Raw genomic sequence first — 25,741 nt, forward strand, 5'->3', positions numbered from 1 at the left:
CATCTTTATTGACCTATTGCATCAACAGCTAAACTGCTAGTTTAAAGTTCTGGTAAATTAAGCTAGGGACAACTGTTACGAAAAAGCTGCAGCGGATTTATTTACATGGAGATCCTGCTTCATTATTCATCCTGTCAAGTACATTTTTGTAGGCTTTATGAGGTTATAGTACATGCCCAATAGGCCATTTCATTACAAGAAAACACAAATAAGAGATAAACACCAGAGAGCTTTCAGTGTTATGGCTTCATTACAACAGAAGCCCTACAGGGTAAATGACTGGCTTAATGATAAAGAAATAACACTAGATTAAGTGGTGAAATACTCACATTTACACAGTAGCATGCATCACTGTCTTTTGTGTAAGTGTTCATAAGGCTAAAATATAATATAAACTGCAACAGCTCAACCTCAGATGAACAGATACTCATCTACTTTGTGTTCAAAGTCTCACCCACCCCCAAACTGACATGCTTTCTGTGACTCAGCTCTTACTCATGTGTTGTCCTTTGTTCATATTTAATGAGCTCCAACATGTCCAGAAAATGTCAACCAATATGCGAAGCCAAAACAAGCAAAATAATAGGCGCTGCAGGAGAACAGCTGTCCGAGTAAGATGCTCTGTCCAGTGCAATTAAATGACTAAACCAATCTTAGTTCTGGAGATCACACTTCTGCAGCAGCTGTTACTGAAGGGCAGACCTCCAGCAGTGTTGAGATGAACACTCAATGGAATGTGAAATAGTCAACACAAAAACAAAATGCACCACTTGATCAAAATGTAACTTATTTTATTGGGTCCACAAGTGTCATTTTACAAAACAAGCATTTCTACAATGTGCTGTCTTCAAGAACTAGAATTCAGTCACTTCTCAAGCTTGACATCCTAGTCAATGAGTTGAACAGCATTCAAATAATTACTTTGAAATATAAATATTTTAATGTATGTCAGCTACATTAAAACAACCAAAGAGACCCAACTTCCAATTTCTTTTCCAAAAATGAAAGAAACCAACTTAAAAGCATGCACAGCTAGCATGAATAGGTTTTTAAATTTAATCTTTTAGTGGCAAAACCTCAGGCTTCTCGTCCAAAGGACGGGGCCTTTTGATACCAAACAGGTTGCGCAGGTTGACTTCTGGGTCGACGTAATGAGGGATCTTGCGTTCATTGAAGAGGCCTGAGAGGTTGGTCTCTATTTTTACACGTCGAGAGATCCGCATACGCAAGGCGAAGAGGCGGCCCAAATTTTCTTCCACAAGGGGCAGATGGTGTCCATCCAAACGCTTCTGCCAGAACTTCTTAGGCCGCTGATGTCTCTGTTGGCATTACAAAAACTTTGTTGGAGACAAGCTTGAACTGGCTGTGTAGCCACTGATTGGAAAAAAAAAAAAACAAACCTTGAAAAAAAAACTAGAAATTTGATATGAGTAGGTATGAAATCACGTAAACCTCCAGTTCCATCAAGCCATTCGCGCCAGTTGGCCAGAAGCACAAAGGAGTCTGCTTTTAAAAAGGTTTAAAGAGAACTCCAAAATCAATAGTACCCCTGGCCAGATAGCTTTGAGCTCACTGCTGTGTGGCAGCTTTAGTCCACATCTGCACTGTGGGGTACAGACACCGGCCTTACCTTCAGAATGGTGGCGCTTGTGTCATGACGAAGCAGGTGTCTGGTCATACTCTCCTGTGGAAGAGAGCAGAGCCAGAAAATCATACACAATTTTGAACTTTTTACAACAGCAGTAAGATATGCAGAATCAAATCACTCAATGCTTAGAATTATTTAAGAAATTACAGATTTGCATGAGTGTTATTTGGAATAATACCACTAAAAATGTTCTACATGATGCAAGTCACATTTCAAAGAAACAATTCCAATATCTCCACACAAGGACCAAGTTTTGTTACTTACCCTCATAGCAAACATGCGTGGACAGTCAGGGAAGGAGCACTTGTACTTGAGGAGCTCAAGGTGCACCTTGCGAATGTGGTGCTGCAGGTTAAAGGTTGTGGAGAAGTAGGCCTGGCAGTCGTCTCTGGGACAAACCAGCACAGGCTTATGGGAGGCATGGATCCGTTTGTGCCTCCGCAGAGTGTCTGCTTTCTTGAACACCTTCTTACATGCTTGGCATGTGAATGTGGCTACATCACACAAAGAACAAAAGCAAACCAATTTTTTTTAAAAAAGGGTTACATTTCAGGGATTTTGTACTATGATCACAACTTATGTACCTGGATGTTTGGCCATGTGCTTCTGAAGTTTCCCCCAGGTGTGTTCAAGCACCTGGCAGTTAGCATGGGGGCAGCGGTAACCTGCAGGGACCAAACAAGATGACCAGTTAGTCAGGAAATTAAAGGATTATCATCACTAGTTGGGTCCCTTCTGGGAGTCTTTGAAGAACCATATACCATGCATGTCATTTGTCGAAGTTTTTTTTTTTTTACACAAGGAAAGGTTACATGCAAATGGTACCACAACCCAATTTTAATAAAGACTTTTTATAGGGATGAAGATAAAAGGACCCCTACTAAGACTAAAATAGACTAACCTGCATGCTTCTTCTCATGGGCTTTGCGGGCAATGTGGGAGTCAAACGTGGCAGTGCAGCGATCCTTCGAACATCTAAGTAGCCCACCGGGGACAGGCAGAGGTAAAAAAATAAATTTAACTAATTCACTGGGGCCACACCCACTCAGCCAGTAACCACTAATTCATCTGCTACAGTCTGTACTCCAGGAATCAATCTGATTAATTAAAACGAGTGCATAATCTTTCAACAGTTTAGACCCATCTGATCTCAGGCATTTCATTAACTCACAGTACGTGGCTACTATACACCACAAGATTTTTACACATACCTGAACTTGGCAGGCATGTTATGCTCCTTTAAGTGCAGTTTAAACAGTCTGCGTTTCTTGAAGGTCAATGGGCAGTTTGACTGGCTGCACTGTGGGAGAAGAGACATTCAAGTGCTTAAAGTGACACTAAAGAAAATTGGTTATTTAACATCAAGAGCAGTGGCTTTCAGGGGGGATTGCCGTTTGTTACAATGTGGCATTTTGACGCCATCTCGTGGCCAGATTTCTTTACTACACACCTTGAAATACTGGGTTTTGTCTCCGTGGGCGTAGAGCACGTGTCTCTTCAGTTTGGCTGCGTGGAGGAAGCTCTGCGCACAGCCTGCCTTGTTGCATCTGCAGAAAACAAAGTTAAAAACGAGGTCATGGCTGAGAGATGCGACTGTACTTCTGAGACTTGTGACTTACTGGAATTGCTTCACTCCTCTGTGCTGAAGCATGTGGCGGCTCAGGTGGGACTTTCTGGAGAAACGACGGTCACAGCCAGTAATTGCGCACGGATGCGGGCGCTGTGGACATTTGATAATAGTTTTACAACTTTCAAGTGTTGTAGAAGTCAAAATAAGGCGCAAGCTTTCCTTATTTCATATTTAAATATCAACCTACCGCTCCGGTGTGCACAGTCTGGTGGTCTTTCAGTCTCCACTGTCTGTTAAAAGTCGCTCCACAGTTCGCATGGGTGCAGCTGAACAGCTGCAGCGGTGAACCGCCAGCAGCCTTCCCGCTGCGCACACCATTCATTCTCCTCGATAACTCGAACACTTCTCCAACCAAATATTTAATGGGAAGGCCGCCGCTTTTGTCAGCCTGTCTTATAGCCTCAGGTGAGATTTTAATTGGTTAACTGGCAGCGTCGCGTCACCAGGTGTTGAGTCAGGCTATGCGCACAGTGTGTCCACACGTTCAACACGTTGAGATTCTCAAGAAGTAAAGCTGAAACTAATTGTCTTAATTGCCCTGTTAAGCTCAGCTGTGTGCAAGTGGACAAGTCAAGACATGTACCAACCACTCAAAGTAAGACAGCTGTTACCTGTCACTGTTAAATAATTTGTTTTTTACTGGAGTGATACAATGTTGGATAGTTTACAGAAGTCAGGGCGTGGACACTATATGCTATACAAAACATCATGATAGAAATTAATCATAATAGTGATAATTAGTCTACAAAATAAGCCCTCCACCTTTAATTCAAAATAGATAGATAGATAGATAGATAGATAGATAGATAGATAGATAGATCAACTTTATTTATCCCAAGCTTGGATATTTCTGGCACAACTGACTTCATATAACGACTTAAAGTCATGCAGTCTTCAGTCTTAGTAAAAGTAAAATGATACCTTAGGCCCAAACAATGGAAAGTCTGTTTTTATAAGCGATCAGTACACTTAGTTGGAAGTGTGATACAGCTCTCCGCACAGTAGAGAGTGCTGTGTCTCTGCCTCACAAGGCTCTGCCATCTGGTTGACTGTCCACTGTTCACATTTGTTTAATAATATTTATCTGAGATTATCAATCCCCTCTTACACAGCATCTATGTTTGATTTAAAAATAGGATTTAATCAGGAAATGGAAGGACGCCCATTCAAAGACAGTACAGACATCAAACCTGTGTGATCAAAGTTTTTTGCTGCTGTAAATAGCGAAAGTTATTTGGATTAAAGTAGTCATTCTCTTTATGGAATCTCTCTTACTGGAATCACTGATCCTGAAAGTTAGGTACACAGGCCACTCTCTGCAGCCCTGACTCTTTGTAGTTCTCCTCTCAGTTTTTGTTGCTCAGCTCTACCACTGCTGAATACTTAATTGACTGCATCAGCACTGTGGTCAGCAGCCATTCTATGTTTTTGAAATGAAAGCCACTCAAAGAAACAGTGAAGACGTTAATGGTGATGATGTGTTGAATGCAGACTGACGGTAGAAAGGTGGTGTCCGTACTGAACTGGTGTCTGTTCGATGTCAGCCTTCATATTTTTATGGAGGAGGGACAGGACGAGCTCATATTTGGCCCTTGATGCTGCACTCCTCCTAATGCTGCTTTCCCCTCCATATTTTACCCACTATCTCTGGATCCCTGTTAGTCTCAAAGGGGGGGATGAAATATTTAGAAGCGGCTGTCAATGCACAATGTGCCTCCATTAGTGGGATGTGTTGTAGGATGGCTGCAGAAAGACCAAACCGCATCAAGGAAGCTATAACCTCACACACAGGTCACAGGGCTGAGACAGCAGTGCACTGCGGGTCTCCAGTTTCAGCGTACTATATGTATGGTTCCCAATATTGATTGTATGGTCTTTTACTACAATATCACTAAATGTGTTGTCAGTGTGGATTTACACAGTAATATGGTTATATTGTGCTGCTTTATTACTAAACACACTCTGGATTTGCTCATGAGACACAAATATTTTGTCAAGACGTCGAACATTCTTGATGCACTTTTTCCTACAGCCTTTACATCCTTTAAAGCTTCCTTTTGTAAATATTAACAGGGGAAATGTACCTCTATTCAATCATCACAAAGGTTTTAGGAATGCACATGTTTTAAATTTGTATTTGAACAGATATCAAACTATAGCCATTTTGATATTACTGCAGCAGTCACAGTTTTTATTTGATCTCAGCGAAGATGATTTGTTATTATAAAGGTTCATTTTTATGGTATTTGACTTTATATTTTTACAGCAGAGAATGGTAGCGACTTGTCTGCAAGTGTAACAGCAAAATTGCAGTTTTATTGCAAAGAAATATCCTAAACTGTTTGAGTCGGTTACCACAGAAACAGAGTATCTGTTGGAACATTAATGAAGGAGTCTGATGTGTTTTTTGCGTTCAGCTGTCTTCAGCCGGGACACACCTTCATCCTCTGCAGCCCTGTGATCTTTATGATTCTCCGCCATTCACGCCCCTACATTGAGAAAATGAATAAACTGTGAAACCCTGGTCTCCTCTATGTATTCGTGCTCTTCAGCAGCCGGGCTGTCGCATCCTCTTCCTGCACAGAGCTGCATGGCAACGGGAGGAGGAGGCTACTCGAGATGAGGGAGGGTACCACGGTCCCACGTGTCCTCCTCACTGCAGACCCAAAGCATTTCTCTTCGCTTTCCCATCCCTTCGTTTCCGCATACCGCAGATTCGCATATACGCACACATACAACCTCATCCATACGCACCCGCGCAGCCTTGCGGAGCTATGCATCCGCGGTGCGCACTCACCCGTCATTTTCTCACTGATCAATCTTAACGCCTGTATTGATTGTCTCCTCCATATAGGTCAGGATTCATTTTTTCACAATACTGATATGCAAATCCAAATTCTCAATAGCGTTGTTGGCCGGAGCTGAGAGGGCGAGAGAGAGAGGGAGAGATGAGAGGACGCGCATCATCAGATGTTTAGCAGATTCCCTTTCGAGCTTCGCCACCATTTCTGCTGTGCGTTTTTTGGGTCTTTTTCCTCCCCTCCATCGGCTGGGTTCGTGACAGCTTGCGGCTCTCGATGTTGTAATCCGGGGGAATATGTGAAGATCATGCTGGCGGTGTGGTGCTTCATGGTCTTTGCTGCAGTGGGCGAGAGGCTTGCAGTCTCAGGTAAGAGAGAGAGAGAGAGAAGAGAGGGAGAGAGACGGGGTTTGGACACAGAGCGGGAGTACCCTTTTCTTTTGCTTTGCATCCACAATTTTTTTCCACTTGCACCAGCACTTTTCTAACCCCAGTGTACACTTTGATTTTATTGTAACGGGAACTCGGTGCCAAGCATCCCTCTGGCCCGAGAGCACTCTACGATGCGGTAAATTTGCTTCATCAACACATTTCCATCGCAGCCCCATTGCCTATATCCAACGTACCCATAACCATTTCCAGCCGCTTTATTTAATAAAAATGTAACGTTATAACTTGTCAATCACCATGGCAATATGTTTGATTGATGGTTGTTGATTCTATGATTTATAAACGCTGTGTACCTGTCAGAATGGGCGTCACTCTACTATATAAACCATGATATATGAATGCATTGATTATTTCCCACCAAAACCTAACTATATCCACTAAATCTCTGCAGACAGAGCAGTGACTGATGAAACGTTATTGACTGCTCAGTGTGATTAAATTAGGTCACCAAACCATCAGCGTACAGAAAAAAAACACTGATGCTCACACAGTGTGACTTAATAAGAATATATAATTTTCAAATCAATTTTTTCTGCTCTGCTCTCTCCACCACTGCCAGGTGCAATTTAGGGAGCCTCAGGCGTGTCCCTGCCTTGTTAAGCCTGTGAGCCTATAATGAGTGTCCCTGTTGTGCTCCACGCAGGTGTGGACAGGAGCCCAGTGCAGGATGGAGGCATGTGGGACTGGTTTACCCCAGCAGGGCAGCCGGACAGCGGGGACACTGTCACTAAGATCACCTATCCAAAGCGGCTGGTGCAGCAGATCAAGTCAGAGGAGGAAATGGCTCATGACCACCTGGATACCAGAGTGAAGAACAGCACTGGGGACATCTTGGTAAGTTGCAACCAACAACAGCACCCTCCTCTTTTTCCCCACAGGTTTCACTCTCATATACCAAATGCTGTTTATTTTCACATTGCACCACTCTGCTCTCAGAATGACCTCATACACTGGCCAGCTGAGAAAAAGTATCCCAGCTGGATAATATTGTTTTTGTAATCAGAGGGTTTATTATTGTCTCACATGGGTCTTTTTTTCTCATATGAACTGGGGTTTGCAGCTGAATGTGCAGATCAATAAGTTCAGGTATAAGTATAGTGCTCAGCATGCATCCTTATGGAGGATTCACTACTGGTGGCGTTTTAGCAGGTCTGTGTGGGCATATATGGGCGTGACAGCACCAAGACAGATTTTGTGCTGATGGGAACCTCATTTTTCCTGTGTGTGTAGCTCTCTGCTGCTCATGCGGCTCCTGCTTAACAGGAATGACAGTGCAGGGTAGTATCTTTGCAGCAGTCTCGGCTCCTTGTGATTTTGACCCAGTTAGTCACCGCAAAGCCCTTCGAATGTCCACAGTGAAGTAACGTCGGCTAGATGAAACCAAGACAGACATGTTTTGGATTTCCAGCTGTTTATTCTTGCCTAAACTCAAACTGTAACATCTGGCAACAAGTTCTGAAACTAAAACCCTCAGACCTGCTTTGTATACTATGCAAATACACAGTTTATCAGAGAGCTGTTCATTTGTTTGTGTGTGTGTGTGTGTGTGTGCGTGTGTGTGTGTGTGTGTGTGTGTTTTGTAGTGGCCCTCATCTCCACATGACAAAGCTTAGCCCCACCTGAAATATACAGTCATCATGTCCAATCACCCGGGTATCGCACTGAGCTCCCGACTTCTTCATTATTCAGTGGTGTGTTGAAGTATGTCCCCATTAATTATGAAACAGGCCTGTGTGAGAAGTGCTGCATGGTCCAAGAGGCTTGAGCACTCCACATCCCTGCCCCCCCTCTGTCATACTGATATGATGTAGTACATATAAGTATTATAATAAAGTACATTAGACTCCTTACACACACACACAGTCACATGTTTAAGGACTATAGTTAAGATGAATGTTATTGCCGCTGGAGTAGAAGCTGTCTTAAACAAGAATGAAACTATTTGGGTGAATAAATAAACAACAGTTAACATAATTCACATTTAAAAGTTACAAATGAAGACACTGTTGGAGTAAACAGATGTCCCCATTTCAGCTGTCAGGGCTGTCTAGCCGTGCTGTGTTTTGTTTTTTTAAATATTTAAGATGCTAGAAGGACATCATAAATTTAGAATCAGAAAGGATGAGCTGAGCTTTTTCTTTTTTTTCTGTCACATCATGCTGCGTTATGTTTTTTATCTGTTGTGATGTATGCTGTTGTGTTCAGTTGACACTGAGAGACTTTAAGGCTATTGCTGTACCAGAATATTGATAATATTAGTTGGTGCATGGATGTCATTGATAAATTTATTTTATTTATTGAATAATGGCCTTAATTTCTCATGCCATGGAAGAAGCAATACTAAGTATAAAGCAATGATACAGAAAAAGCTCACTGTAAGACCCGTTTCCATAGAGTTTATTGTTTCATATAAAGAAAGTCACATAAGTCACATTTTGTTTAAAGTCTGTGTAAAGACAATACTGATATTTATTTCAAATTACATTAAATATGTTGGAAAAAAGTTTCTGAAAACATGTGAAACGACTGAACGATATATTACTGAAATGTGGAGATAAAGGTTTTTTGGGCGGTCCTAAAGAGTGGCTCGATGACACGCCAAGGCCACCCTGAGCATATCCCTACACCCCTAGCAGAGAGATAGAGATTAATTCATTTCGCTCAGAGTGTTTCAAAGTTAGTCATGTAATTTTCCTGAACTCATTTGACATGTTTCAGTCGCTTCAAAATTGCTGCTTGACGTCTCCCATGAGTGGGTGTGGCTTCAGCTAATTCTGTGGACAAGCCCCTACAGTCCTGGAGCTGAGAATTTATTTTTACCGGATTTTGACCGCTAATTTCAGAAACACATATTTATTCTTACTTTACACAGACTTTAAATAGGCCAGAATCACAAATCACAATTCACCTCAGGGGACTTCAGGAATCTGTATCAATTAAGGTAAGGAACACACCACCCCAAATAAACCATTTAAACCTCAGAAGGAGCCATCTTTCTTCTATTTTTATACAAGATACAAGATTATATGTGAAGAATAAGAGGATAATGAGCAACTTCAGGTATTGCTCAATGGCAATATTCTATAACAGACAACAGGTCTGTTAGATGAGAGTCAAACATAATGATCAGAACACAAATGCTACTGACATAAATCTGGGGAACAATGTTACTGTACAGAGGCCGAGCACTGATGGGCGCCATGCTTCAGCCTCTTCTAGACAGTAGTAAGAAATCTGTTGTCCGTATTCACTGGAGGGAATAATTCCTGGATAGTGATGCATGTTTATTGTAAAAGCCCAGTGATTCACTGCAGCCTGGTTCCTCCAGACTGACATCAAAGCCATGCTGGCACAACCAGAGCTGCTGAAGAGACGCAATGTTTAGTCTGCACTAAATTTCATTCTCTCTCTCTGTTTTCTGCTGTCTCCTCACCTCCCCAGCTCTGGCAGCTGTCCATTAGAAACACTGGCACAGCATGGCTGAATATAGAGGACACCAGTAAAGTTTTCCCCCTTCTTTAGTGAAGCCCCTCTCCATCCATCTCAATCACGAAATTCTAGCTTACCTCTTAAACAGTTGTAGCTCTCTGCAGTCTGGCCTGATGTCGATCAATGGAGACTTTATCAATCATAATATTTCAGCTGCTGGATGCTTTTAGTGCATACACACTATTGATTCTGTTGAGTTATTCATGGGGCAAAATCACTCTGTGGCATTTACAGAGCGCCACACTTAACCACAATTGTTTTGTTACACTTCAATTTATCAACTATCAAATCTGTCTCTGTCACTGTGTTGTTGTTTTTTTCTTTTTCCAGCCAGTCCACTTGGCACAGAGCTGTTTCCAAGTGGAAGCCTTTGGACAAACCTTCACTCTGGACCTGGAGCTAAACCAGTGAGTGAAACCGTCCAAAATCATCAGATCTACTTTTTTTTTTGCACACGCTTGTATCAGTAGATGCACTTAATTTACTGCAGCTGCTCTCATTAGCATTTTCCCGCACTTAAGCAAATGCACTTAGCAGCTCTATTATGTTACATGACGAGATGGGGAACACCAATGTGGCACACACACATACGCACACCCCTGCACTTGTATGAGGTTCCACTGATTTTATTAACACTACATAAATACGTAAATATGGTCACTTATTCTTTGTGAAATTCATTTGGCGGAGGAAAAAATATCCCTGATGAAATCAATTATGATTACATGGTGATAGCGTTAATGCTGTGAGAGATATTTATGGCATTTCTTCTGTCTTCTTCTTCTTCTTCTGTCTGCAGTCACCTCCTGTCTTCAGAATACGTGGAACGGCACTTTAACCAGGATGGCAGACCCTCACAGTCTGTGGTAAGACTGTTTGCGTGGGGTGGGGTTTTGTACTGACTGAGCGAACTTGTCTTTTGGCACACAGAAGGCAGCATATTGATGAGATGACCAGAGCGGTGGTGGAGCATTCAGTTCGTTGGCTGTAGAGACTGAGACTTTGTCACATTTTACACCAGTGCTGTTGCCAGTGAAGCCTTAAAATGAAATCAAAGTTTGTCATATGCGATGCCTCACAAGGTCTAGAGCTCATTATATAACATAATTCTTATGTCTCATATATATATATATATGTGTGTGTGTGTGTGTGTGTGTGTGTGTGTGTGTGTTTGTGTGTGTGTGTGTGTGTGTGTGTGTGTGTGTATATATATATATATATTTAGATCAGTTAGTAAAATCAAATTTTATAAACATAAGACATGATTTTGTTTGTTTCTATCTTTTAAGGCTGATTTATTTATTTATGTGACTGTAATGTTTTGAAGTTCGATGTCGTCCTCCTGTTTTATCTATTTATGGAACGTGCATCGTGTGCTCCCTGCTTCGCACGTAGGCTGCCATGCAGCTATTAAGAGTATGTAGTATGTTACCGTGCTCTACATAAATGAGTTCGCCTGTCAGCGGCGTGCGTGCGTGCATGCCGCTCTGCTGTGGCCTTTCTCTGACAGTTAGTTTAAAAAAAGCCAGTGGATTCCTGTGGTGTCAAACCACAAGCTCACAGAGAGAATTAAGAGATAACGGGAAAATGGATGAAAGCCTTGACATCTAATGTGACGTGTATTTGCCATGACAGACCAGAGGAATGTCACTGTGTTCTGCTAGCCATAAGGGATGGCTTCTTTTTTTTTTTTTCTGTACCCCCCTCCCCAAGCAGCCACCCACCCACCCATCCAGCTAGCACTCCATGTCCCCACCCACAATCGTTCCAAACTCTCCCTTAGTCCTCCCGACCAATCACAAGCCTGTTTCCATAGCAACGAGTTAGCTCAGCTGTGTCATTAAGTTCTTGGCAGCAAAGAGAATGAAAGAAGACCAAGAGGGAGGGAAGAGCTGACGAAAGGAGGAGGAGGAGAGAATATGAGGAGTAAAATGCCACTTAATACAAAGGCATGATGACATTTGGCAACGAGGAGGAGAAATTTCAGGAGGGAGTGTTCCTAGAGTATCCGTTTGTTCCCAGAGTGGTGAGAGGGAGTGGAGGCCTGCAGGGTCGGGGATGAAGACCTGTAGTCAAGCCAGATTGTCGCTCAGCTGGATGGAGGACTCACGTGATGCCTCTGATGCTGCTGCTGGACAGTGCGATGCGTTCAAGGCGGCACGTCACCAGATCGATCTCTGCCGTCAAAACTCTTTCATTACCATTCGATGTGCTAAGGTGCCGTTTGCCTGAGCTGTTGCAGCAAGGCTGAGACACTATGCTGAACTCAATTTGATCCAGGCTTCTCACTTTTCTCACTTTTCCTGGTGGTTCATCACCGCCACTGTGACCTCGTGAAGCAGCGTGCTCACCTTTGAAGGAGTGTCAGCTGGGGATGAAAGCTAGGGCTCCTTTGTAGTAGTCAAGGTTGTTGTGAGGGCAGGACAGAACAGAGCACAATTACCTTTTTACTCTCATCTTTTTGAGTTGCAGCCTGCCTACTGCACAGCCGTTCCATGTTAAATTCTCACATTTAACTGTGTGGGCAACATGAGTGTTGATTTATTCAAGAGATCCTTGTCAAGAGTCTACCTCCACCTCTATTGTCAGTGAAGCATTGTAGGGTAGAGAAGAGTACAGGACACAAGTAGGTCACAAACTGTGCCATAAATGCAATCATGGGGAAAGATGGAGAGGGGAGTCATACATACAGAGGTTGTGAGAGGTTTTTTCCTCAGAGCTGATGCCCAATGAAGTATGAAAGCGTGCCAGCAAAGCTTTAAGTGTGTTAGTAGAGTTATGTATCATGAAACTGTGGTGCATTGTGTCCACAGGGAGGGGAGCACTGCTACTATCAGGGAAGGTTAAGAGGTTTACCAGAGTCCTGGGCAGCTCTCTCCACCTGCCACGGCCTGTGGTGAGTGTGACAGTAAACTTCTATTCATAAAATGACATACCTGTGCATGCTGATGATGCTATGCTTACATTTTCTGCACACATAATTACTGCTTTGCATCTCACTGTTTTTCTCTGGTTGTTGGTTCTTAGCGGCATGTTCTCTGACGGCTTCTTCTCTTACGGGATTGAGCCTGTTCACAATGGGAGTGATCAGGTAATAGTTAGTGGATATTTTTTGTTGTTGACCAGCTTTATAGAGAATTTAATGGAGCCTGGATGATGATTTTATTGTTTTTAGGTCCTAATGTCTTTAATGTGATCTGGGTGTATTCTGTTATAGGATGATGGTGCTCACTTAATCCGCAGGATGCCTGATATCAGACTTTCCTCCCACTGCCCAGGTACATAAGTGGATTTAAAGCACAAGCTATTGACATATTAGATTAAACTGCCCTTAAGTCTTTTCTTACCTTATTATCTTTATCACATATTAATATAATGACTTCAGTTAGATAAATTAAATCCAACCTCCTGTCCATTGTTGTAATAATTTCAAAATAAACGTAACATAATATTCTACGTCATCATATAAACCTCATCATATAAACCTCACACTGGGAATTGTAGTTTCTCTCATGTTCATGAAACTCTTTTCTCTTCTCAATGAAACCAAAAAGATGGAATTTCTTCACAACAGTAAGAGAAGACAATTCAAATGTGAAAATTAAATGGGCCGTCATTTTTAGTTAGTCCAGATAGGGTGATAATAACAGTCACAGCTTTTTTTTATTAGGAACTTTAATGTTTGGCTGAAATTAAGATCAAGCCAAACTATAATAATAATAATAATGAAATATTTGGTTGAAGCCAGTTATACCAACACATTTATCATAAAAAAACATAATCACATAAAGCAGTGGTACTGTACTGTTGCACCTTACCAGTGCAAGAAATGAGTGCTCTAACTTCCTGCAACTATGTTTCTCTGTGTGTCCAGACTGTACAGAGGACAGTGAGTGGGAAAGCAGAGGAGATGACGTAGATGACAATAGATTGGACCAAATGAGGGAGCAGCAGGTGTCTGGGGGGCTGAGGCGATCCAAGAGATTTGTTCGCAAGCCCTCTGTCCAGACTGAGACCAAATATATTGAGTTGATGGTGGTCAACGACAATGAAATGGTGAGTTCAAAGCACATTTTGCTGCTAATTATGGTGGTACTGTCATCCTGAGTCTGAGTTTTGTCTTGCCTTACAAATGTCAACACATGAAATTAAAGACTACATTTGGACTGCTTAAGATGGGAAAGACACTTTACAGCTCCATACGGGCACCAACATGCTACACTAAATGCCAGCCATATTCACCTCACCAGATAAGATGTTATTACACAGTTGTCCATATACAAACATAATAAGTTATATAACATAATTAGTGTGTTGCAAAGGCTGCAGTCTGCCTGTGTATCACAGACTAATTTCATTATGGATTCATTGATATAACTGTACTGTTACAGCTGTCCACAGAGGTATACATGTATAGATGTCAGACAAAACATAGCTGGAAATAAACAAAAGTTTTAAAATGGATCCAAACCATAAATGAGCAGCTTCGATTAGTGCAGAGTGCGATGAACCCAAAGGTCGCATTGTGTTTGAGCTAGAAACGCTAGAAAGGACATGGTAATGTGAGGGGGTTGCAATCTGTAACTATACAAGTGTCTATAACTATGTGTACTATGTCCATCCATGCATTTTCTGATCCCAGCTGGCACTGAGCAAGGTAGACCCTGAGCACTAGTTCATCACAAGGCTGACACACAACAACCCATTTGGGGTAAAATGGTTTAGGCTTTGCTGCAGTGTACCAGGGTTTGACTGAAACCTGTGGCATGCTGCATGCAATTACCACTCTCTCTCTCTAATTTCCTGTCACTATTAAATAAAGGTTCAAAAGGCCCAGAAAGAAAAAAAACACTCACACACACCACAGACAATTTAGAGTAAACCTATTAACTGCATGTGGCGCCCCAAAATCAGTAATTAATGAGATCAATAAAATTACTGTCAAAACAAAAAACAAGCTTCCTTTGCCATTTTAAAATAACATGGTGACTGAATGCCTAATAAATAATCTCATTATCTCTCCTGGTCTAATGGCGTAAAGTTCACTGAAATTGACTTGAGACTTAAGCGAGGCAGTATATGCACAGTCAAACTAAATGAGTGTTTATCTCGTTTCTTAGTATTAAAGAGGTTTATGTGCCAATTGCCAGTAAACTTTTAAGTAAGGTTTTACTGTTCAAGCACAATCAGAGACCAGAAACAGTTTCTCCAACTTACAGACTTTATAGGAAGTGAAGTATGTGGATAAATGCTTATTCATTTTTATTTCATCATGACTGCCCTGTCTAACTTTTTATTCAAGAGAAAAGATGAATGGATTATCAAAGATCCATGCAGTACACACAGTACAGATTTCTATTATGTAATCCTGTTCAAACTAAAATAAAGAAAGTTGTTTTCTAAGTTAGCTTTGCGTAATTCATGGAAACAAATTCAGTAAAACATTCCTATAAACTTACTACTAGAAGTACAATTGTATGTGTGTGAGAGAGAGATCGATTCGTCTCTTACACCATCTGTGTATCTCTGTGTCTCCACAGTTTGTACAGCTGCGTCGCTCGAGCAGCCAAACCAAGAACTTTGCCAAAGCCGTGGTCAACATGGCAGATGCGGTAAGAGCTTTGTTTGTAGCATTATAATCCTCCTACTCCTAAACTCGGCATACACACAGTGCCACCTACCAAGAAGTGTGTGTGTGTGTTTGTGTGTCTGTGTGTGCTTACTTCCACATTTGGAAATGATTTATCCCAGATAGCACACAGTTCACAGCACAGGTTGTATGCCAAATAAGCAGTCGACTGATGGGCGTTTTTGGTCCCCAGATCTACAAGGAACAGCTGAACACGAGGATCGTGCTGGTTGCCATGGAGACCTGGAGCTCTCAAAATATGATACCAGTCGTGGAAGATCCATTGATAACGCTGCAAAACTTCATGAAATACAGGAAGGACAACATCAAAGAGCAGAGTGATGTCGTCCATCTTTTCTCGTAAGAGGACTGAAAATCAAAAAAATCTAATAACTGTAGAATAAAGGTTTATTTGAGGTTTGGCTAGTTGAGGTTTTATTTTAAATGATGGCATCTTTCCTGTGCACTTCAGAGGACGAACATTTCACAGTAGCCGCAGCGGGACAGCCTACACAGGAGGAGTGTGCTCTCTAACAAGGGGAGGAGGTATCAATGAGGTGAGGAAAATCTAAAGTGGTTGTATGTTTTAGCACCAACAGAGACTAGCTGTTCTAAGCTAAACTAACTGGCTGCAAACTTTATATTTGTTGTAAAAACGTGAGAGTGTTAAAGATCTTCTCATTTAACTCCAGAAAATGAATAGCATATTTCCCAAAATGTCAAACTATTCCTTTATTCCTGGTTTTGTGTATGTCCTGGTTCAACCCAAATTACCCGTAGGATTTTATGTTATTCTCATCTCACAACAAAGCTCTCTGGTGTGTATTTGTTTCAGTATGGGAATGTTGGTGCAATGGCCATCACTTTGTGCCAGAGTCTTGGCCAGAACATTGGCATGAGGTGGAACAACGCACGCAACTCTGCAGGTAAAAGACATCATGAAAGCCTTATAATTCAATACTGAATACACATTTTAAAGGAAAAAAGCGAGATGAGTGTGAGTGAGTGTGGGAAGGATCGAAGCAGAGGACTAGTAAGGGATGAGATTGATAGCTGGGGGAGGGGGGGTGTTAGAGAGAGGGTTAGCTGTTGGTGTCCCTGTCCAGCAGTTCTTTTCTCTAATTAGACTTCTCCATTAGGTGATTAGTCACCTGCATCCATGAAGGAGGGGGTGGTGGTTAGAGCATTGCTGCCACTGAACAATGGGCCCAGTGATTAATGTTGAAGAGCCATCAGGTCCATTATTCAATGCCAGGACAAGAGCTCAGTGCACACACTATAAGCTACCATACCTCTGTCACCAGCAGGTCTATGAAGTCTTTCCTTCTTTGTTGTTCGTAAATCTTTTTCCCTCGACTTTCTGCAACATGTGAAGTGTCACAGCTCCAGTTTTGAATGCTGAGCACCACATTATTTTTTTTCTATTATTTACCTGTGTCAATTTTGCCTCTCTCATCTTTACAGGAGACTGCAGGTGCCCGGATGCCTGGCTCGGCTGCATCATGGAAGACACCGGGTAAAGATCCACATCACAGCACACAGAAGTGAACAAAACACACACACACACACCTGTAATATTCATCTTCTCTCTGTTTGTTGACATGATATAACAGCAGGACTCTTTCCCTGTCGCTCTTCCTCTAAGCTGCAATTCTTTCTGTTCATTTCACTCCATTAGACAATTAAACACCTGTAACAGAGGGGTGCCGTGACTTTTACTCACTCTTTAATGAGCCAAGCCAGCTTGTGTTTGATGCTTTAAGCAAATTTGTTTGGAACATCAGACATCAGTGTTTCCGACCACTGTGTACGAATTAAAAATTGAACTAAAAGGATTTACTATACAGTATGAGTGATTTGGATTTGGCTCTCCTTACCAGATGGAACAATACAGATTATTAATTTGAGTAATATCTTAGTACAGATGGTAACATTTCTGTCAGATTGCAAGGTGGCACAGACACCCACAGTAGATCTGGCTTTCCTTACTGGCAGTATTAAAGAAGATTTTATTTTTTGGTCATGTCCTGGTCTCGATCCTTGTGTGTGTGTGTGTGTGTGCGTGTGTGAACATAGATACTATCTGCCCAGAAAGTTTTCTCGCTGCAGTGTTGATGAGTACATCCAGTTCTTGCTCCAGGGGGGTGGAAGCTGCCTCTTCAACAAGCCCAACAAGGTGAGGGCCATGTGGTGATGTAGGATGTGTGTGAAAGAAGCTGCATCTGAGTATCATTATTTACAGACTAATTAATTATTCTTATTTCTACCGTAACACATATCTACTTACAGGATCATGTTTATATTTGTTTTCTTCCTTTAAGTACTACCTCTGTCTTCATATCTGTGTACTTCCAGCCAACAGTCTCTGATATTACTGGCAGATTTTATCCCTCAGTCCCTCCCTCTGTTTTGTCCATCTGTCTCCTACTTATATATGTCCTCATATATGTCCCTCTCTGTTTCTCTCAGCTGTTGGACCCTCCAGAGTGTGGGAATGGCTTCGTGGAGCCAGGGGAAGAGTGTGATTGTGGATCCCAGGTGGTGAGTATCCAGTTGGACATTATGCATGAAAGCCAACTGTTTAACCTTCTGCAGATGGTCTGTATTTTTGTGAGCACCGGAGGGTGTGGTGTGTCCTGGAACAGAGAGCTGATGGATTTGTTTTCACGTCTGTGGCTGCAGGAGTGTGCCCGTAGCGGAGGAACCTGCTGTAAAAAGTGCACACTGACCCATGATGCCATGTGCAGTAATGGACTGTGCTGCAGTGGGTGCAAGGTGAGTCCACCTATATCACAAATATAGGGCATGAAACTGTTAAACTGAAAGCAATGAAAGCAGATGTTATGCTGCTTATATCGAAATTTTCAAAGAGATTATACAGTGCATTGACATGTATTAGAAATATGATTACTGATGTGACTTATCCAGTGTTTACCTGATACATTTTCATCCTATGATCTAGTATGAGCGGAGAGGCGTGGTATGTCGAGACGCTGTAAACGACTGTGATATCCCAGAGACCTGCACCGGAGACTCCAGCCAGGTAGAGTCGACTGTAACACTGTGAAAAAAATGCAAGATCAATCAGAGTATCAAAAACATTATGTACTTTTCTCTCTCTCTCTCTTTTTTTTTTTGCAGTGTCCTCATAATGTCCACAAGCTGGACGGCTACATGTGTGATAACAGTCAGGTAAGTGCTGGTTTGTGGCATGTTTTCTAGTCTGCAGCTCGCTGTGATGTGTACTTAATTATTCTCGTGTCATGCCTTCAGGGCCGCTGTTACAGTGGACGATGCAGGACTCGTGATGGACAGTGTAGGGGACTCTGGGGTTATAGTAAGTATAGTACACATGCTCCTTGTACCTAGAAATTATATATTATATAGTCATATTACTGTGTATATATACACAGTATACTTATACAGGGTATTTACACAGAGTATCCCTACTTATTGTTTACTTGGCATTGGGTATACCCACTTTTAAGTCTTCTAAAATGATGAAGGCATGACATATTTGTTCAATTTTAATGAGTGGATGGAGTATTAATGTCATAATGCTCCTTACTCCCTAAAGTCAAGCAGCAGAAGTTAAGTGTATATATGCAATATGCAAATACTGTTTTGGGGAGAGCTAAATATGCAAGAGTAGTCTAACATTTCATTGCTTATAACACAGGGCATTTATCTTTTGCTGGACAGGCCGCTTTAAAAAAATACTGCGGCATAAATTAAAAGTATTGCTTCTCCAGGCACCACTTCATCACTAAGCGTACTCGTGCCTGGCTTCGTAATCTCTTTCTCCTTGCGAGAGTCTAATTTGTAATCTTTGTTTGCTCTTGCAGACTCAGCAGACAGGTTTTGTTACGAGAAGCTAAATGCTGAGGGGACAGAGAAAGGCAACTGTGGTCCAGGACCTGAAGGCCAGGGCTGGCTGCAGTGCAACAAGCCGTGAGTAACACCATCCTGATTTCTCCTTGCTGATATGCAAATATAGTTGTACCTCAGTGAATTTTGCGAAGGTATTACAGTGCTCAGGTTTAATGCGTCACTGAATTAAAAGATAAAGCTGAATTTATTTTATAATTTTCAACAAATATTACAAAACGACCAAAACTAACAATTCGTTCTTTCTATTATTAAGTGCTGTATGTCTGCATAGCTTACACCTCTGGGCCATACTTCACTTTTTCCTGCTTAGGGATGTTTTATGTGGCTTCCTCTTCTGTGCCAACGTGACTGTGAAGCCAAAGTTTGGAGACCTGCAGGGTGAGGTCACCAGCTTCACCCTCTACCACCAGAACAAGTACCTGGATTGCAGGTAAGTGGGTCACATCCATCTGATCTGCTACAACTAACAAGAGTGAGAAAGTTAGAATAAGGTGTCTCTAGTTCTTCCCTTCCTCTGTCTGACATGTTTTGATGCTTCACTCAGAGGTGGCCATGCTCTGCTGGAGGACGGCTCAGACTTGGGCTATGTGGAGGACGGCACTCCCTGTGGCCCCAACATGATGTGTTTGGAGCGACGCTGCCTCCCTGTGGCGGCATTCAACCTCAGCAGCTGTTCAGGATCTAACTTTGGACGCATCTGTTCCGACCACGGGGTAAACAAAAAAAACCTGAACTCACAATTTTCCAGCAAGCATTGATTTGGTGAGTTGCAGGTCAAAAGATGTATAGAGTTCAAGTTCATTCCTGTCTTACATTTGAATATAGGTGACACACAGGTGAAGAAAATGGGTCAAAAGTAATGTAAAATAATGTAATGTAATGAGCTTGTTTCAACAGCATCTAAATGACTATCTTTCAATGTGAAACAGGTTTAAATCACATGTTAAAACACTGTCATTGAAAGACGACAGACAGAAAAAAATAGACTTAAATTCTAATTCCCAGTTTTAACCTGGATTCATAGACATCTTTTGACCTCCAAGCTACACGGTGGGTTTAACATCTTTCTCTGCTCATCTCTTTCTTGTAGCAGCTGTTGCACTTGATTTTCATCTTTCTCTCTTGTAGACCTGCAGTAATGAGGTGAAGTGTATCTGTGACAGGGACTACACAGGGAAGGACTGCAGTGTCTTTGATCCCATCCCTGAGCCGACAGTCCCGACGGGCCCAGAGAAGAAAGGTCCATAGCATCCCCTCAAACTGCCCATGTCTCTCTTTTCTGTCTGCCTCTCATATCCCCCTCATAGTCTCTTCCCATCATCACTGTAGCATCTCTGTGTACTGAAGAGGAGCACACATGTCTTGTCCTCAAACACAAAGAGTAGTTCACCTGATTATTGTGAGAACATCGATATTTAGAACGCACAGTGTTTTTTCCTTCCTGCTGAGTCTTGGTTTTTATGTCGGAAGAGTGTGGGTGTGTGTTGAGACACGTTTATCCATTAGAGCATATGTGCATGTACAGTTTGTTTTCTGTGTGTGTGTGTGTGTGTGTGCGTATGAGTGTCTGTTTGGTGGTACTGTGTGTCTTGCAGGCCCTGTCACCTTCAAGTGTCTTCCTTACTTTCTTGCAGTCTGCCAATGACACAGAGCAATTGAGCAGCTGCTCTCATAGGGCCAAAAAAGCCACCCTGAGCAAGAGGGTGTCCAGCTGAAAGAGCAGGAGAGGGGGAATGAGAAAAAAAAAGTAATAAAACTCTCTCTCCTTTGTTTTTTTTTTGTTTTGTTTTTTTGTAACTGTTGTCTCCCTGACCTCCCTCGCTCACCTGCCCGTTCTCCCACCTCCACCCCACGTGTTCCTCCTCTTTCCCTCCATCTCTCTCTTTCTTTCTGTCTGCAGGTATCTTACCATCTGCCTCTATCTCTTTCTATCTCTCTCTCTCTCTCTCTTTCTAGTTGATGTTGTTGATGTACGGTGTTGATGCTGTCCTCTGACGTGTGTTTTTTTAGTGGTGTTGTTTTTGTTTCTGCCCCTCCTCCCCCCCTTCCTCCTCCTCCTCCTCCTCCTCCTCCTCCGCACCCTTCCTCCCTCCTCCTTCCTCTGCGCAGGTCCCAGTGGCACCAATATCATAATAGGGTCCATCGCAGGTGCTATTCTCCTGGCAGCTATAGTCCTAGGGGGAACAGGATGGGGATTTAAGTAAGAGTTCTGGCATGCCTTTGTGTACCTGTCTGCTTCTACCTAAAAGGAACCCCTGCCCTTGCCACTCTCACCCCTCTGATATATAGATATATACATATATATATGCCCGTTTGCAGCTCGGGGGAGGGGAGACGGGGAACCGAGTCTGAGCCTGAATGCTCAAACAACTCCTGGCGTTAAAATCCGTGCGAACTGGTTGCTTTCTTTGATCGAATATTAATCACCCCCTTACGTCCATCCTGCACCTTTCCTCCTCCTTCCTCTACTACAAACCCCACCCAGCCTTTTATTGTAATGACAGGGCAGGACCGAGATGTTTATCTGCCAGGAACCTCTGCAGGACTTTCAGCTCCACTAGATTTATTAGCCTTTTGTGGAAAAAGTGTAATATTTACAGTGGATTTACACAAACATCCTTTATTTTAATATATTTTACTCTTGGTGCTCTTTTAGCCTGCATTATCCTGTTGGCAGCATCCTAACCCCAAATGCCCTCACTTGAAGTGCTTCTTCTGCACTGTTCCACCCGTGCATGCTTGCTATTGTTCACTCCTTATACTCTGACCTGAAAGGACAGATCCTGCTTTGCTCACAGTTAAATTCAGAAGATCATTGTGGCTGATGAAAAAACAAACAGTTAGTTGAAAATCAATTGCAAGCACATGGCATTTTGTCAGTCCTTTTAGGGCCAGAGATAAGTGTCTGTGCATGTGTGCATGAGCTGTAAGCAGGAAGCTTTCTCTTCCTAGTCAGACCTCTGACTTAGAGGGTGGATGTAATATTCTTTGGTGTAGCGCCTTGTCAAACTCTTTGGGGCTGAGAGGGTCAGTGCCATGACTACTGTAGACCTGCTGCATGTGGTGTCATCACTATAATCTGGCAAGAAAGAATTTGGAGAGGATTGGTGGATGAATAATCGATTATATATGACATTGTCATTGTTTGATTTATGTTTTTGTTGTGGATAAATCCCAACTATATAGCCAGTCCAACACGAAAGAAAATTCAAATACTGGTTTCACATTAAAGCCTGTTTGTACAGTAATACTGTTTAAATATAAGTTGTAATGCAAGATGTTCAGCATCATAACATGCTTCTAAAAAATAGTTAGGCTTGTTATCGTCATTGATCTGTTTTGACATTTCGTCTTTTCTCCCAATGCGTGCTCATGGGATGCAGGAACATTCGAAGAGGAAGGTATGACCTTGCAGGAATATTGGGAACTATGCTGTCGGTGGGGTGGCATATCAGAACATCCCGTCTCATCCCTAATTCCCCCAGCATGGCTATGTACTCCTTCATCCACCATCTGAAGTTCATCCCCACAGAGCACCATGTGTCTCACTCCCTATTTTTGCTTTAATACTTCATCCCATTTCAATTCCTGCTAAATCCCAAATCCCATATAATTCCCTTTAACATTGTAAATCATCTTCCATTTATCAGGAATTTTCATCTCTGCAACAGTCTATTTGTTTATATTTCTGCTGACACTCTGTTTTGACTCTGTTTTCACTTCCCTTTCAGATCTGGTGGAGGATAAGATGCCTGTCATGTCTTTCTGTCTCTGTGTCCTGTCTACTCCTGTCTTCCTCCTCACACTGTGTCGTTTCCACATCGGAGAAGAGGGGAGCAAAAAAAAAAAAAAAAAAAAAAAAAAAGTCTTCCACTCCCGTCCCAAAATCTCTCCAAACCTTCTTCCGATTATTATTTCCTCCACGCTCCCGTCTGCCCCTTCCGTCTGTCCTCCTGCCTGGCTCCGTCCTCTTCTAGGCCTGCGGAGCTTCTCTCACCATACCAGCCAGATCATACTCGTGTGGCTGCTGCCAGCAAGCCAATGAGGATTGTGTCCGGGCCACGCCTAGAGCGAGCAGGTGGCTGTCCCTGTGGGAGCCACCAGGGTCTTCCTCCAGTCCGGTGGCTCTAAGAATGTGCTTCAGTGTTTGTGCACCTCCTTTTCTCACATTTTGTGACAGTCTGATGAAGAACATATCAACGGTGGGCCAATTTAATAAGAGACACGTCTTTCCAATGCCTGCCTGCCTGCACAGAAAACTAAACTGGCCACCAAATGAGTCCACAGTAAAGTGTTGGATTAGCACATATGTAAAAGGATCTGAATAGTCACCTTTTTATTAAAAGGGAGAAGGACCTAAGGCAGAGCCTCTAAGGCCTGGCCTTGAATCTCAAAGTGGACAATTTGTGTTTTTAATATACAAAGTTTGGCAACATGGAGAAAACTGAAAAAAAAAAGATACCATACATTGGACTGTTGTTAGCATGTTTTCCAAAGAAGAAGAAGAACTCTTGATCACATGAAGGAATGGCTCAAAAAAACAAAACAAAAAAAAAACCTTTAGCCAGTGCCCAGACTGAAAACTGACTTTATGTTCTTTGTTATTTGTCTTTAACTTTAAGGCATCTTACCTGCCACCCCCTCTTCACCCCCACCCACACATTTTCAGGTACAAAAAGGGAAGTTAGGTGTAATGGTTTTGGGATCACTTTAAACCACTGAACTTTGAAGCAGCAGAGACCGTAACTTAGTGTTTTCAACCACAGACTGACCAACATACATTCCATGATATCTGCCTGTGTGAGTGCTCACTACTTTCAGGCCAAAAGTTTGTACGCATAGGAGGTTTAATCTGTATGTCTGTTCACGAGTGAATGTATGAGATTTTTAAAAGAAAGGAAGAATGCTTGCGTGTTTACATTAGTGTTAGGGGCACTTTGTGTCCATGTACACCTTAACACTCCTCCTATCACAGGTAGATAGGCAGGTTTTTACCTCTAGAATATCATCTCTTTCTACAAACTGTTGTGTGCTGCAGCCATGGTACCATAAAGGCAGCACATTAATAAAGAATTCAACAGTTTTTATGTTATGTAACTACAGAAAATGAGCACTAGCCAACTGTATGCACACCTATTTGTAAATATGTGCAAGATATAATGAATGTTAAATGCATTGTATGAAGATTTATTTAAAAGCTATGTTTAAAAAAAAAAGAGTTGTATCTGTTTCTGCAAACATACAGCCGTCAGTCTCTTGACATGGTCACTACTGTCCACACATCTTTAAATGTGGCGTAGCCGCAAGGCTAGCTGTCTCACATCTCTCCTATCATTCCAGCTATCACTTGAAGTCATGGATCTTTTGTACATTTGTTGATAGCCCCGAGCTCTGGGCGAACGCCTCAGCCCAGAGGCTCTGTAATGATCCCCTGCTGTAAATGAGATTAAAGAGATCTAGTCTGGGGTGTAGAGGCAGCTTGTCTGAAACTGTACGCGTGTATGAGGTCAGTTTGGTTCATTTGAGCTTTGCACTATGGCAGATGCACTATTGTTATTATGACAATATGTACAGAGTTGGTATCGAGTACAATCTGTTTGATTTTGAAGTTTACGGGGGGGAAAAAAGAAAATAAGATGCATCTTATCCCATATTTTTAGACACTATCTTTTTGAATTGAGACAAAAAGAATGAAACAAACTAAAGCTTGTAGTTGATTTGAAATGGAAGGAAAATAAAGTACTAAAACACGAAACAACACCTCCTACTCTCACATCTCACTGTTTTGGAAATTTCTTGGTTGTAATAGCTGGTTAGGAGTAGTCTGACTTTTAAAAAAAATACTATAATCATCTTCATGTTTGGGACATGTTAAGGCTGAAATTGCGTCAAACTATACGTCAATATTGTTTTCATAAATTATGTAGAGGTACGACAATCTGGGTTATTTTATTATCAATTACTGTATCTGTTTTTTTTATATTTCTGATTAGCTGATTAACTAGTTCTATAAAATCACCATCACAGACTGACTCTTGATAATTTTGTCACTGAATCAGTCCAAAACCCAGAGTTATTCAATTCATAATAAAGAAACAAACAAACAAACAAAAAAACACAGTAAAACAAACCAATGCAAAGGTTTTTTGGACATATTTTTCATTATAAAATTACATCAAAATGAATCAACTTTTTATTTCATCA

The 25,741-nt window shown here is 41.9% G+C and overlaps 2 protein-coding genes across 6 annotated transcripts; one reads left to right on the forward strand and one right to left on the reverse strand.

Moving 5' to 3' along the window:
- Window positions 1-770: 770 nt before the first annotated feature.
- 42sp43 (P43 5S RNA-binding protein) lies at window positions 771-3,755 on the reverse strand. The gene is made up of 9 exons (XM_010740372.3): window positions 3,466-3,755; window positions 3,268-3,368; window positions 3,099-3,195; window positions 2,860-2,948; window positions 2,550-2,623; window positions 2,233-2,313; window positions 1,913-2,142; window positions 1,631-1,684; window positions 771-1,319 (listed from the first exon to the last, which is right to left on the reverse strand). The coding sequence occupies exons 1-9, from the start codon at window positions 3,598-3,600 to the stop codon at window positions 1,056-1,058; spliced, it is 1,125 nt and encodes a 374-aa protein (XP_010738674.2). The 5' UTR covers window positions 3,601-3,755; the 3' UTR covers window positions 771-1,055.
- Window positions 3,756-5,798: 2,043 nt separating this feature from the next.
- LOC104926489 (disintegrin and metalloproteinase domain-containing protein 11) lies at window positions 5,799-25,292 on the forward strand. Of its 5 annotated transcripts, XM_019258735.2 has the most exons (26): window positions 5,799-6,447; window positions 7,172-7,362; window positions 10,348-10,424; window positions 10,817-10,883; window positions 12,831-12,913; window positions 13,045-13,108; window positions 13,235-13,295; window positions 13,892-14,073; window positions 15,558-15,629; window positions 15,840-16,006; window positions 16,119-16,203; window positions 16,482-16,572; window positions 17,111-17,162; window positions 17,723-17,822; window positions 18,116-18,187; window positions 18,329-18,421; window positions 18,609-18,689; window positions 18,788-18,838; window positions 18,920-18,983; window positions 19,492-19,597; window positions 19,848-19,967; window positions 20,082-20,250; window positions 20,666-20,777; window positions 21,647-21,737; window positions 22,921-22,938; window positions 23,269-25,292. In XM_019258735.2, exons 1-26 carry the CDS (start codon window positions 6,249-6,251, stop codon window positions 23,282-23,284), a joined length of 2,484 nt encoding a protein of 827 aa, XP_019114280.2. In that variant the 5' UTR covers window positions 5,799-6,248; the 3' UTR covers window positions 23,285-25,292. The 5 variants fall into 5 exon arrangements, 3 of the variants coding, with proteins under 3 accessions (XP_019114280.2, XP_019114281.2, XP_019114282.2); XR_002041948.2 differs by lacking the exons at window positions 22,921-22,938; window positions 23,269-25,292 and adding an exon at window positions 21,172-21,284 and having other exon boundaries at window positions 21,647-21,690; XR_002041947.2 differs by lacking the exons at window positions 21,647-21,737; window positions 22,921-22,938; window positions 23,269-25,292 and adding exons at window positions 21,172-21,284; window positions 21,438-21,459.
- Window positions 25,293-25,741: the final 449 nt, after the last annotated feature.

This window comes from Larimichthys crocea, chromosome XII (assembly GCF_000972845.2).
Source record: "Larimichthys crocea isolate SSNF chromosome XII, L_crocea_2.0, whole genome shotgun sequence".
Lineage (NCBI taxonomy): Eukaryota > Metazoa > Chordata > Actinopteri > Sciaenidae > Larimichthys > Larimichthys crocea.

Coding starts and splice junctions, on each gene's coding strand:
- 42sp43 (XM_010740372.3), bottom strand. CDS start 3,600: ATGAATGGTGTGCGCAGCGGGAAGGCTGCTGGCGGTTCACCGCTGCAG. Junction 3,196..3,267: donor AGAGGAGTGAAGCAATTCCA/GTAAGTCACAAG, acceptor TGTTTTCTGCAG/ATGCAACAAGGCAGGCTGTG. Junction 1,685..1,912: donor CACGCATGTTTGCTATGAGG/GTAAGTAACAAA, acceptor TCTCTTCCACAG/GAGAGTATGACCAGACACCT.
- LOC104926489 (XM_019258735.2), top strand. CDS start 6,249: ATGTTTAGCAGATTCCCTTTCGAGCTTCGCCACCATTTCTGCTGTGCG. Junction 16,204..16,481: donor GGGGAGGAGGTATCAATGAG/GTGAGGAAAATC, acceptor TATTTGTTTCAG/TATGGGAATGTTGGTGCAAT. Junction 19,598..19,847: donor TGGCTGCAGTGCAACAAGCC/GTGAGTAACACC, acceptor TTTCCTGCTTAG/GGATGTTTTATGTGGCTTCC.